The sequence below is a fragment of the Buteo buteo genome, chromosome 18, assembly GCF_964188355.1.
Source record: "Buteo buteo chromosome 18, bButBut1.hap1.1, whole genome shotgun sequence".
In the NCBI taxonomy this organism is placed as follows: Eukaryota; Metazoa; Chordata; class Aves; order Accipitriformes; family Accipitridae; genus Buteo; species Buteo buteo.
This window is the reverse complement of record NC_134188.1, coordinates 4920356-4932429: the sequence shown is the minus strand read 5'-3', so window position 1 is coordinate 4932429 and position 12074 is coordinate 4920356. Positions and strand designations below refer to the sequence as shown.

General features: G+C 41.1%; 1 protein-coding gene across 1 annotated transcript; it reads left to right on the top strand.

Annotated features, from left to right (window-relative positions):
• The first annotated feature begins 275 nt into the window (after window positions 1–275).
• On the top strand, window positions 276–10127 carry POMP (proteasome maturation protein). The gene is made up of 6 exons (XM_075050665.1): window positions 276–376; window positions 1834–1931; window positions 2799–2859; window positions 5047–5148; window positions 7912–8005; window positions 9606–10127. Exons 1-6 carry the CDS (start codon window positions 374–376, stop codon window positions 9671–9673), a joined length of 426 nt encoding a protein of 141 aa, XP_074906766.1. The 5' UTR covers window positions 276–373; the 3' UTR covers window positions 9674–10127.
• The last annotated feature ends 1947 nt before the right edge of the window (window positions 10128–12074 follow it).

Genomic DNA, 12074 nt, shown 5'->3' with positions numbered 1-12074 from the left:
GCGGGAAGAAGCCACGGCCCAACTCCAGCTCCTGCTTGGGGCCAGGGCGGTACCAAAACGGCTGGCTTTTGCCGCCATGGGGGAAAACAGCGCGGTCACTCTACGAGCAACAGCCCTGGAAGCAGGCAACCCATGGCCGAGGAGGGCACAGGGCCGGAGAAGGGGCCCCTCACAGCACCGCGGGGCAGGGCCCGCCGGCCGCCATCAACCACCGCCCCCTTCCTCACGGCCCCCGCGGCTCCGCCCCTCCCTGCCAGGCCCCGCCCCTCCCCGCACGGCGCCGTTCCCTCCTTGCGTCTGACGCAGCGCGCCGGGGGCGGGGCGGAAGTGAGGAGGAGGAGGAGGCGGAAGTGGCTGTGCGTGTGGGGTCAAGATGGTGAGTGCGGGCTGGCGGCGGGGCTGGGCCGCGGAGCGGGCCGGACCGGACCGGAGGGCGTTCGCCTGTCTGCCCCGCTCCCCCCTTATCCCTCCCGTGGCCGTTGGGGTCCCCGCGGGTGGCGGCCGTTGGGCGAGGGGCGCTGGGGCCGTGCTGAGTCATGGGGGTCGGGCGCAGCCATGGCGGGCGCTGGTGCTGGTGCTGGCGGCTGGGGGGGGCCCTCACCAGGGGAGAGGCGTCCGGCGTCCGTCCCCTTCCCCTCCCCTGCGAAGGCCGGTCTCCGTTAGGCATCCTCACGGGAGCTCAGGGCCGGGAGGGTGCCTGGGAGCTGGGGGGGACGGGACGGGGAGGCCGAGCGGCCCGGTAATGCCGGTGGAAGGTCCCGCCTCAGTTCTCTGCGGTGGGTAGCGGTGGTGTGGCCTCCTAAGACGGGCCGGGCACTGGCGTGACTTGAGAGCGTTACTTTTCGGGGAGGATTTCATGGTTTTCTCCTTACGTGTGACTTTCACTTTGCTCTTGTCACATCTTGAAGGTAGTGTATCTCTTTAATGCTTTCACTGACTGCGATCTCAGAAAGGTCTGGTCAGCGTTGAGTACGTTAGTTGGTAGATGCTTTATATGCATGTAACAACAGGTATTTCAGGTTTTCTAATACCTGCTAGGTTGTTGACAGTTACCACGTTAGTACGAAAGACCTTAAGCATAAGCATGAGTTTTCTGTTGGATCCGACAGTGCTCCTGGAGGAAACTCCTGCACTGAACAGCTCATCATTGTCACCTTCCAGAATTCATTATACATCAGCCTATTGGTGGAACGATTTGTATGAACAATCCTAAAGTCGCTTCAGTAAAATCAGGCAGGTTAGCATGAAATCAGTGGTCTGGGTTAAGATGGCTTTATTTAGTAAGTCTGTGAAGGTGTGTTTTTCTGGTCTTCTGCTACAAGTTACTGTTCTTCCTTTGCCCTTTCAGTTAACTGGCATACTCGACCACTTGCATACACCTTGTCCTCTTTATGGCAGCATTAAACCGTGGATAAAATCAATTTGATCTTACTTGATTATGTATGTATTGAAGTGAATGAAGGAATGCTCAGCCATGTTCCTTTCTGTCCTGTCAGCTGAGCATGATCTGCCTTCTTCCTTTCCATCCCTGCACTCAGGGTGGGAATGAACAAGGGGTAATTGCAAGTTTAACTGTTTGAGCCAGATCCTAAAAATGTATTATCAGTACCTTTAAATGTTATCAGATTCTCTGAAAAAAATCTAATTTAGTATGGGGTTTGTGTTTCGGTGAGGGGTTTTGTTTAGTTGGTTTTTAAAGAGACCCTAAAGTCTAGGGCTTGTGTGTGAGTACTTTAAGGAGTCTTTGAACGCTTTGTTTCATTTGCCTGGCCTAATGGCCCATATGAAAGGGGTCTGGTTCTGTTAAAGTAATCCTAACTTTTTTGGTTCCAGAATTCCAGAGGTGGTGCTTCTCTGTTGAAAGATAGTATCCCAATTACTGAATTTTCAGCTTCAGGACTATTTGAAGGTCATGATCTTCTGCGTAGAGGGTAGGCTTTACTCCTTGATTTGTGCTGTAGCAAACGTTGAACTTTAGATATAGGAAGAAAGTATGTGTTAAATGTTGGCTTTTAAAGAAGGTTCTTGGAAGGTGTATCACAAAAGCTATAGCCTAAGGTGCATGTATTTAATCAGATTGTCCTTCAAGTGTGAATTTGCTGTGAAACATCACTTCAAGAAGTAGATAAAATTAATGGACTTTTACCTGTGTGATGATACTCTTTTCTAAAGAGATGGCAAAGTATTAATGATTATGAAAGGTATGCTAGTTGTAAAATACATGTATATGAGCATGCTATAGCACTGTGGGAAATGGTTAATTTCAGCCTTGGTACAAGTTAATATAGTAAAAATAGTGGGTTTGGGTTTTGCCATTTTACATGAGTGCAGAACGATGTACATGTCTTGGATAATGAATCTAAAATAAGTTATGGAGTTTAAAATGTGGGTAATACAACTATGAGTGGTGGGGGAAGTTATGTACAGTATTCAGTTGCAAAAGCTTGGAGAATCTAAAATTAGATACCATAGTTTGGACATAATTAAATCTATGATGTTTTCATTTATTAATATTTGTCTCTATTTCTGAAAAGGGTCAAGGAAGAAAAACTGTCATTCTGTTTTGTCAAACATGAAGAAAAAAGGATGCCTGAAATTTAAATTCTTTTTCTTCTGGTAGTGCTGTAGTTAGAGGTCTTATTTGCTGCTTCACTATTAAACTTTTTTTTTGTAGTTCAAACTGTGCTAATTGTGTCTCTCTGTGGGCTGATATTTGTATCTGAGATTAGTTTTGGAACGCAACTTAAAAAACAATATCCTGATTAATTTGAAGTTCAATTTTTTACTTGTATTTCTAGCTTTACAAGTGTGAAAAATGAATTGTTGCCTAGCCACCCGCTGGAGTTGGCAGAAAAAAATGTAAGTATAACATGGAGTGTAGCCATCTACACTCTTAACTGATTATGAAGTTTAAATTAACAATGTGGTTACCTGGACTGCTTTGTGTGGTAACAAGTAATGACCAGGGTCTTACCTTTAACAGAATAAAGATGTTCAACAATAGTAACATTTTATTCATACAAATGACATTGTTGGCAAGTTTGTTTAATGTTAACCTCCTACTTGTGACTGTCTGCACTTCAAGTATGTAAGCGGGCTTCCAAGTAGGGATTTACTTAGCAAGGTTTAGTCATCTAAAAGTTACTAAGCTAGTTGTGTGTGCAGCCTCTATAGTTAGGTGGGGGGCACACCTGCCACTTCTGGAAGGCTGATCCTCCCATTTTGTCTATAGGTTTACCATATATCTTAGTTTTCAGACTTTCAGTCTGTGAACACAAAAATTACTTGATCCCATCTAGAAATTTTATACATACAGTGTGTTGTAAGTGTATGCAATCTTGTCCGGTTTCATCATCACTTGTGGACCACTGAAGAGTGGTCTGCAGACCATAGGTTGAAGGTAAAGGGAGACTAGACAGCTTTGGCTAAATAGCTGGTTGAACTGAATCTCGTCTCTGGTAGCTGTTTTGTCAGCACAGATTTGTTCTAATAAAATGTCCTGAAGCAAAGGCAGTATATCTGGATAGAATGTTCCAAATTGCAAAGCTAATCAGCATGACAAGGTCTGAATGTAACTCAGACCATCTAATATATTCTAATTCTAACCAGTGGTAGTGTTGTCTTGAGTTAAAAGGATGATGTTAATGTGACATGAACTCCACAAGCTTATTTATAAATACTATAAATGTTTCAGAGCTATTTTTCATTTGATTTTTTTTAAACTGAGTGCTATAACTTAGTTTTTAACTCTGTTCTTGCTGTATAAAACCTGCATAATTAGAAGAATACATGCTAGAGAGAGGAAAAAAAACCCACAGAAGTAATTAAAACGGACAATGTGATCCCCTAGGAAGTATGTGAAACTAACGGGGTTTTTTTCCACATATTGTTTGGTTAGTCTTTCTGTAAGTTTGTGGCCGATTTATCTAAGAATTATTGTTATGTACATTTGCATGGGAAAAGGCTTATCTTAGCCTGACATAGTTATGGTTGTTTTTACTGCTGTAGGTTATTCAGGTAGAACTAGTAGAAACCAAATCTTTCTGCTACCCAGCTAAAGGACCCCTACCTTTATAAAATAAAAGAAATGGAAAAATGATGTGACCAGAATTGTAACTTTGGGATGAGGCATATAAATAGTATTTTCTGCTAACTTTTGAAGTGTTCAATATAGGTTGTTATGAAGAAAATGCATGTTATGCCTTTGACTTGTATTTTCCTGTTGACTTTTGGGATCCCTCCGCATAAACAGGATGATATTCTTATACTAGTAGGCTTTTGTCATGGTGATTGAGTACAGGTTTTAAAATAAGAGGCTCGTATTTCTTGTTTTATTTTACAATATTGATTTATGTCAACATTACAGGCATGTAGTCGCTACTGTAAAAGCCAAATTTGAGACTGGATTACTCAAGCTTTTAAGTTTAACATTAAGCAGAAGTTACTTTTGTGTACTTTAGTAATCTTGAACCAGCACTTTTTCATTAAAAGAGCCCTCTACTAGATAGATTTTTTTGTCTTGCTGATCAGTTTTGGAGCAGTTGGTAGAATTGTGAGCTTTCCTTTGCTTTTCAGAGTCATATGGAGTATGTGTGGTGCTCTGTCTTCTTTTCTGGTCAAGTAGGATTTCAAGTGTTTTCAAGTAGAGTCTTTGATGACTAACAATAACATCAATTGTGGCTTTAAAGTTTGTGTTCTTAGGTTACACCAGACTTAGCTTCCAATTTGTGCTGACAATATTTTAGTAAGTAGTGCAAAGCTACACCACTTGGTGGTGTTACATGACCTGATTGTCAAAAATAACAAAATAAAATGGTTACTATTGATTTGTAATAAAATCCAGCAAAAAGCAATTTCAGTTTCATAAAAGAAGTATTACTGCATCATTATCTTTCATGTACATTTGAGACACATATGACAGTATCACTGAGTTTTTACATATACATTTAATAAGCATGCTCATTTAAGTAGGATGTCACAAATCTTTTCTATGGCTGTACTGGAAAGTAACTTTTCTAAAATAAAAATCAATGTTGTTTATGATAGTTCCAGTTAAATCAAGATAAAACAAACTTTGCCACGCTGAGAAATATTCAAGGACTCCATGCACCTTTAAAGCTGCAGATGGAATTCAGAGCAGTGAAACAGGTAGGCATTTTTATCCAACTGGTATAACTTAACTTGAAAAAAAAAAATTTATCTTGGAATATGCTTTCAGAGAGACATCTTTCTTTATTGAAATACCTTATGTTTCCAGAAGAAATTCTTCCACTGGACTGCTTTTATTAAAACCAACCAAACACTGCAATTAATAGTTTCCAGAACAGTCAATATGCTAAAGCATTTCAGCTGTAGTTCTTTTATTGGTTACTTGGTGAAGTGGTAACTGCTCTAGATTTTCTGTGGACTAGCTTCCTGTAAGCCTTCAGAGAAAAGTAGGAGGAATTGAGTATTAATTCCTAAAATTAATACTCTCCTGTGTGGAATGTATGACCTTCATGGGGAGGAATCTCTGCACTTGTGGGGTAAAGAGACTTAGAGGTCTGAAGGAGGTAGGGATTTGGGAGTGGGTATAGAGGTAACATGAAACCTGAAGCAGAGAATTTGCTATGTGTTTATTTTGTTCCACAGCCTTTCTTGTAAGATCAGGGGAGGTCTACAGGGAGTTACGTTCAAAGGTTTTAACTCTTATTTGGGAAGCTGAGTCTCCCTCCTTTTCTTCATCTCCTAGGATGGAGAGTAACTGGAGGTAGGCTGACTTTGTCCCTTAGGAAACATGGAAAACTCATTGGTCTTAGTAAACTATTTTTTGGCTTGTTGAAGGCTGTCAAGCTATTAAGAGTTGCTCTTCCAAGTGAGTTAGAGCAATTTTATACTCCCTTCCAGTGGATCAGGTGCTACTGAACCACAGTTAGCTGCATTAAACTTGGCAGAAATTACTGGTCCTGCAGATGTGAAAGTCAGAGAAGATGTATGAAAACATCCCTTGATCTCAGCTGGGCTGTCTTGTGAGGAAGAAATCTTTTTCCTAACTTATGTTTCGTAACTTATGTTAGGAAAAAGGCAGAAAATGAGGCAGGTGAGGATACCCTGCTACTGTGTCTCCACAGGTATTCTTGGGGAATGGGTGGGCAAAATATGGTGATTAGAAGGTTTTTCACTTCCAGCTTCATGTTAGATATACAAGTTCTCTTCTGGTTTTATTTCACTTTTCTAAAATATAGCTAGCAGCTAAGCACCATGCAGCCGCTTGCTCGCTCCCCTCACAGTGGGATGTGGGAGAGGATCAGGAGGGTAAAAGTGAGAAAACTTGTGGGTTGAGATAAAGACAGTTTAATAGGTAAAGCAAAAGCCATGCACTCAAGCAAAGCAAAACAAGGAATTCATTCACCGCTTCCCATCAGCAGGCAGATGTCCAGCCATCTCCAGGAAAGCAGGGCTCCATCACGTGTACCGGTGACTTGGGAAGACAAACTCCATCACTCCCAACGTCCCCCCCCTTCCTCCTTCTTCCCTGAGCTTTATATGCTGAGCATGATGTCATATGGTCTGGAATATCCCTTGGGTCAGTTGGGGTCAGCTGTCCCAGCTGTGTCCCCTCCCAAATCCTTGTGCCCCCCCAGCCTGCTCGCTGGTGGGGTGAGAAGCAGAAAAGGCCTTGGCTCTGTGTGAGCCCTGCTCAGCAATAACCAAAACATCCCTGTGTTATCAACACTGTTTCCAGCACAAATCCAAAAGACAGTCCCGTACCAGTTTCTGTGAAGAAAACTAACTCTACCCCAGTGTCCTGGTTTCAGCTGGGATAGAGTTAACTGTCTTCCTTCCTAGTAGCTGGTACAGTGCTGTGTTTTGAGTTCAGTATGCCAAGAATGTTGATAACACTGATGTTTTCAGTTGTTGTTAAGTAGTGTTTAGTCTAAAGTCAAGGATTTTTCAGCTTCTCATCCCCAGCCAGCAAGAAAGCTGGAGGGGCACAAGAAGTTGGCACAGGAGACAACCAGGGCAGCTGACCCAAACTGGCCAACGGTGTATTCCATACCATTGGATGTCTCATCTAGTTTAAGGACTGGGGAGTGGGGGGTGGGAATCGCTGCTTGGGGACTGGCTGGGTGTCGGTCGGCAGGTGGTGAGCAATTGCACTGCGCATCATTTGTACATTCCAATCCTTTTATTATTGCTGTTGTCATTTTATTAGTGTTATCATTATTAGTTTTTTCTGTTCTATTAAACCGTTCTTATCTCAACCCACGGGTTTTGCTTCTTTTCCTGTTTTTTCTCCCCCATCCCACTGGGAGGGGAGTGAGTGAGCGGCTGCGTGGTGCTTAGTTGCTGGCTGGAGTTAAACCACAACACCCAGCCAAAACCAGCACATACAGATATGCCATTCTTGGAATGTTTAGGATCTGAATGCTGTGTGTACCACTTGAAATGTTTTGGTAATGCTGTCAGTGAAGGGTACAGAAGAGAGTGTTGAAAGTAAGTGGGAGTGGACTTGAAGTTTAAGAATTGGTAGGGATCAGAGAAATAATTATGATTTAGATTAATTGCAAGGAGGATTGTGTTTAGATGTGAAAATCAATATAGCTCTTTCACTTACATTCCTGACTTGCGTTGGAGATGTAGGAAAACTTAGAATGTACTTTCCAAACACTGCAGTATACGTCAGTCACCCAGTACTGACCTCAGGTTGTAGATGTGTTTTTTGCAGTGAGCCTCCCCAGCTTTATGTGATAACAGAGGAGAAAAAAAATACTTTTTTTTTTCTTTAAACTACACTATTCATCGTTGTTTTTGAAGGAACAAGTAACTTTACCTGTTGCTTTTCTCAGTCACTTCAGACTGAGAAATCCAAATGTAAACCCCCTCAATTTCAGACTTGCAGAAACTTGAACTCTTGTTGTCTTATTACAGGCCCAGCGTCTCCCATTTCTTCACAGCTCAAACATAGCACTGGATACTCTGAGGGGAAATGATGAATGCATCGGTTTTGAGGATATCCTTAATGGTAAATACATTCTGTTTTGAATGTTATGGGAACATTTAAAAGTAAAATTTGGGAACTGTGAAGTTCTTTGCCTCTATGGAATAAGAGAATTAAACGCACAAAATACAAAGAAAAAATTTAATTCCTGAAGGCAAAGAAGCACTGGGGAAAGAGAAATAAATGTTGTTCAGCTGCTAGTTGTGCAGAAATTACTCTGAAATATTGAGTAAGGCAGTGTTTGCTTGTAGGCTGGGTTTCTAAAGGAGTAGAAGATTATGCACTTAGATTGTATGCCTGTTTCCCCAGAAACCTCTGAACTACTTGTGCAGATTTTGACATGTGGAGGTTACAAAGATACAAAGTTTTTATAAGTTCTATAATTAAAAAGAAAGAAAGTCTAGAGGAGAGATACTGAACTAATGAACCAGAGATGTGGCAGGGGGAAGGCTCCCTCAAATTAACTTACCAGTTTGCAGTTGTGTGGTGGGCTATACTGACTGACAGTATGTGTGGAATAGAATAAACCTGGAAAAATAGTTTGAAAAAATTATTTCTTTCTAGCTGGTAGTTAAGGACATGGAAGGAGGCAGAGGGTATTTTGAGGTGGGATTGGAGAATGGAAGGACCCAGGGAGGTAGGAAACTGAAAATAATGGAGGAGTAAGTGGGATTCTAGAGGCATGAGGTACATTGGGATTATTTTCTGGGATGGATTTACAGGGAGGAAGGGAAGGAATCTTAGGTTATTGTGATTCAGAGGGTAGAACAATGTCAAACATCATTTATAGGAATTTGGTTATTTACCATTGCTCACAACAAGCTGTTACGTATTATAGAGTGCTGAGGAGTGAGTGGGTAAAAGTGGTTTTGGTTAAGCTTCTATTTATCAGCTGGGGCTAGATTAGATAATTTTGGTGTCTCTGGAGGAATCAAAGGCATTAATATGCCTTATTTATGGAAGGAAACCACTCCAATACACCCATAAAGAAAGGTCTGGGTTTTTTGTATGGAAATGAAGTTCATACTGTCAGTATTGGTATCTCTTGTGTGCTCTGCACGTTCCTTTAACCTTTGAGTACAGTGGCTAACATCAACCATACTTTACAGAATGGAGGGATCTCAGAGAGACTTAAGGGCATAGAAAGTCTGTAAAACTAGGCGGTTAGGTGGAGAAGAGAAACCATGAATATGTCCCAACTAACAGAAGGGAGGAGCATGAGCTCCTATTGTGCAGAGAAGTTGCATTGGAAAGAGATGTGGGGAACCGATGGGGAAAAGAGCTTCAGTCAGACTTGATTCCTAAACACAAAACTCAATCAGCCTTGAGGTTCAGGCTATAGGAGACTGTGCTTATGTAGAACTGATGGTTTTACTTGAAGTGTGTGTGTGTGGGGGGGTCCTTATGAAATACTGTTCCGCTGTAGATGTATTTGTTATCTCATCTTTGGTTTGGATTGAGACTTAGGAGTTACAGACCTGCATTGTGCAACACTGTCAAAAATCAGTCGAGTAACTGTTGCACTAAGCATTAGAATGGAGGGAAAAAAAAAGGTCATGTTCATAGTTACTGCTGGTCTCTGTAGCTTGACAAAAGCCTCATGCTGTCAACTTTTTTTTTCCAGATCCTTCACAGAGTGAGGTTATGGGAGAACCACACATGATGATGGAATACAAGCTTGGTTTATTGTAACAAAACGTATTCTGCAAGAATGTTTTGTGTGTGTCTTTATACTGCAGATTTAAATACATGATACGAAATTGACACTCACAGTGTTAAGCAGTCCTACAGTTATCATTTGCCTTCCTTGATGACAAGGCGCATTAAATGTTTAAAGTCTAAATTGTTCTGTGCTTGTTGTCAATTACATAAATGTCTTGTAAGTAGGTAGTTTAAATAATGTCTCTTCGTACACTGCTCAGGACAGTAGCTTCTTAACTATGGAAATGCTATATATGTATACAAGAAATCCAAAAATACCCATGCATTTTAAAACTGATTACTGTAGGTAAATGCATTTAATGCATGTTCTTGCAGAAGAACTTTTTAAGGGGGAAAAGAAGGTATTTTCCATTGAGTAACTCTTTGTTCATGAAAATTTCCATACACTTTTTAAACTATTGAATAAAGGTTTGCTATAAATGCTGTTGCGTTCCAAAATATATTTAATCATAAATCAAGAATCTCTTATCCACAACACAAACAGTGTTGTTCCTTTTTCTTGCAATATCTTTGAAGATCTTTAACTTCTACACTGCCAATGGAATCCTGCTACATACATTTTATTCCCCCCCCCCCCCCCCCCCCCCCCCCCGTTGACAGTTGTTCATGAGTGAGCCAGTAAACTTTTGTGTAGAATTGGAAGTATCGCTGTAAGAAGGGAGTTAAAGGTCTGGATTTTTTCATCTGTGTCCCTGAGAGGATATTCTGGTTTCTGGAAGTAGAAGCAAGTTCCACTTGGAGTTTAAAGAGGTGTTTTAAAATCCATTTGGGAATGTAATCCAGAAGAGCACTCCTCGATCCAGGTATTTAAGTATTCAGAAGGAATTCAGTGCCTAATCAGGATAGTACTGAATAAAGCTGCTGCAGTGAGAACATGAAGATACAGCAGTACTACATGACAAATACAGAAATAATTTTTTGTGGGTTTACCAAAACCGGATCTTAATTAAGGGAGAATGAGACCTATACTTAAATACACCTTTTAAAGGAGCAGGCCACTGAAAGGGTTTTTGTTCGCTTAAGTGGGGCAGGGTGTGTGTGTGTGTGTTTTTAAATTCAGGGTTATAACAACTATTTTCTGATGTCATACATGTGCATGTGTCACACATAAACCCTACAAGGTAGCTAGTGTGAAGTGGTGTATCAAGAGGAGAAAAATGTCTGTGGTTCAAAAGATGTCATCTCTTGTCATATGTGGAGAGCCTGAAACAGTATTTCTAAGACAGGAACTGTCTTTATTCAGCAGGTTTGAATGACTTGCTTAAACTGCTAAGTGCTCTTAGTGTTCTGTTGTAGATAATTTTAGCAGAAATATTGCTGTAAACCTCTTCTCACAATCCCAAACATCTCTTGTGCTTTTCGGTGTGCTTAAAGCTGCCCCAAACTCCCTATCCGTGTAGACAAAAGCTTCTAGCTTCTGTCCTGTAAATTTTACAGTGCTTTTATGTGCATCTCTTGCAAAACATTGCAGCAAATTAAAAACATCGAGATGGCACAGTATGAGACACTTTACTGGTGGTTTTGTTTTTATATTTAAACTTGTTTCATTTATAGAGTGAAGCTTCTAAAATTGTTTTTCACTTGAGAGTTGCAGAGATTAGAGGCTTGTGCTATGAAATACAAGCTCTTTCATTTGTATTTTTTGCCTTAGTGAAGTTATACATAGGACAAATCAAATGTGCAAGCGTAGACCTAAACACTATTTTGTTTTCCATAGCTGTCCTGGTCTTGCTGTGAGCTGATATACTTTACTAAACATCAGAATTGACTGCTATTTTATAATTGACAAGTTTCTTGGCAGTTTTGCATAAAGCAAAAGTAAACTGTTGCTATAAAGCAAGGTTAGAGTTTAGTAGGCTTTGTGTTGCTTTAGGCTCAGGCCAGGAGGGCTGAGGGATTACTTTGCCAGGTCTGGGACAAATTAAGGAATGGGCATGGATTTTTAAGAGGATTTTCAGGTCTGCCTTCCTACCAGCCCTGTTCCAGAAAACAGGGAGCCATCCCACAGTTCTACACAGTTACTGGTACCTTACAGCTCCCCGCCTCAGTGTATCTAGCTAGTTGGCCTTTCCTGGTGTTAGTTGAAAGATGGATGCTATTGTATCTGAGCAAAACTACATTAAGACAAGTAACTTAGTACACTTTGTCATCAGTGCAGTGAAGAGCGGACACAGATGAGGAGGCTGGATGTAATTTCTAGGTGGTTTTGTTCAACAATTAGTATACTTTATTACAACCTTGGGTGAGGCCAAGCCATAATCAAAGCAAGGAAGTTGTATTGTTCATTATGTCTGTAAGGAAGCTGATTTTAGGGGTTAGCCAGGCTGGAAAGCAAATGGTATGGCTTGTGCAAGAACTTACGCGGTTAATA

Excerpts from the sequence above, each read along its gene's own strand:
- POMP (XM_075050665.1), top strand. Across the intron at positions 5,149-7,911 it reads AATTCAGAGCAGTGAAACAG|GCCCAGCGTCTCCCATTTCT; the intron begins GTAGGCATTTTT and ends GTCTTATTACAG. Across the intron at positions 8,006-9,605 it reads TTTTGAGGATATCCTTAATG|ATCCTTCACAGAGTGAGGTT; the intron begins GTAAATACATTC and ends TTTTTTTTCCAG.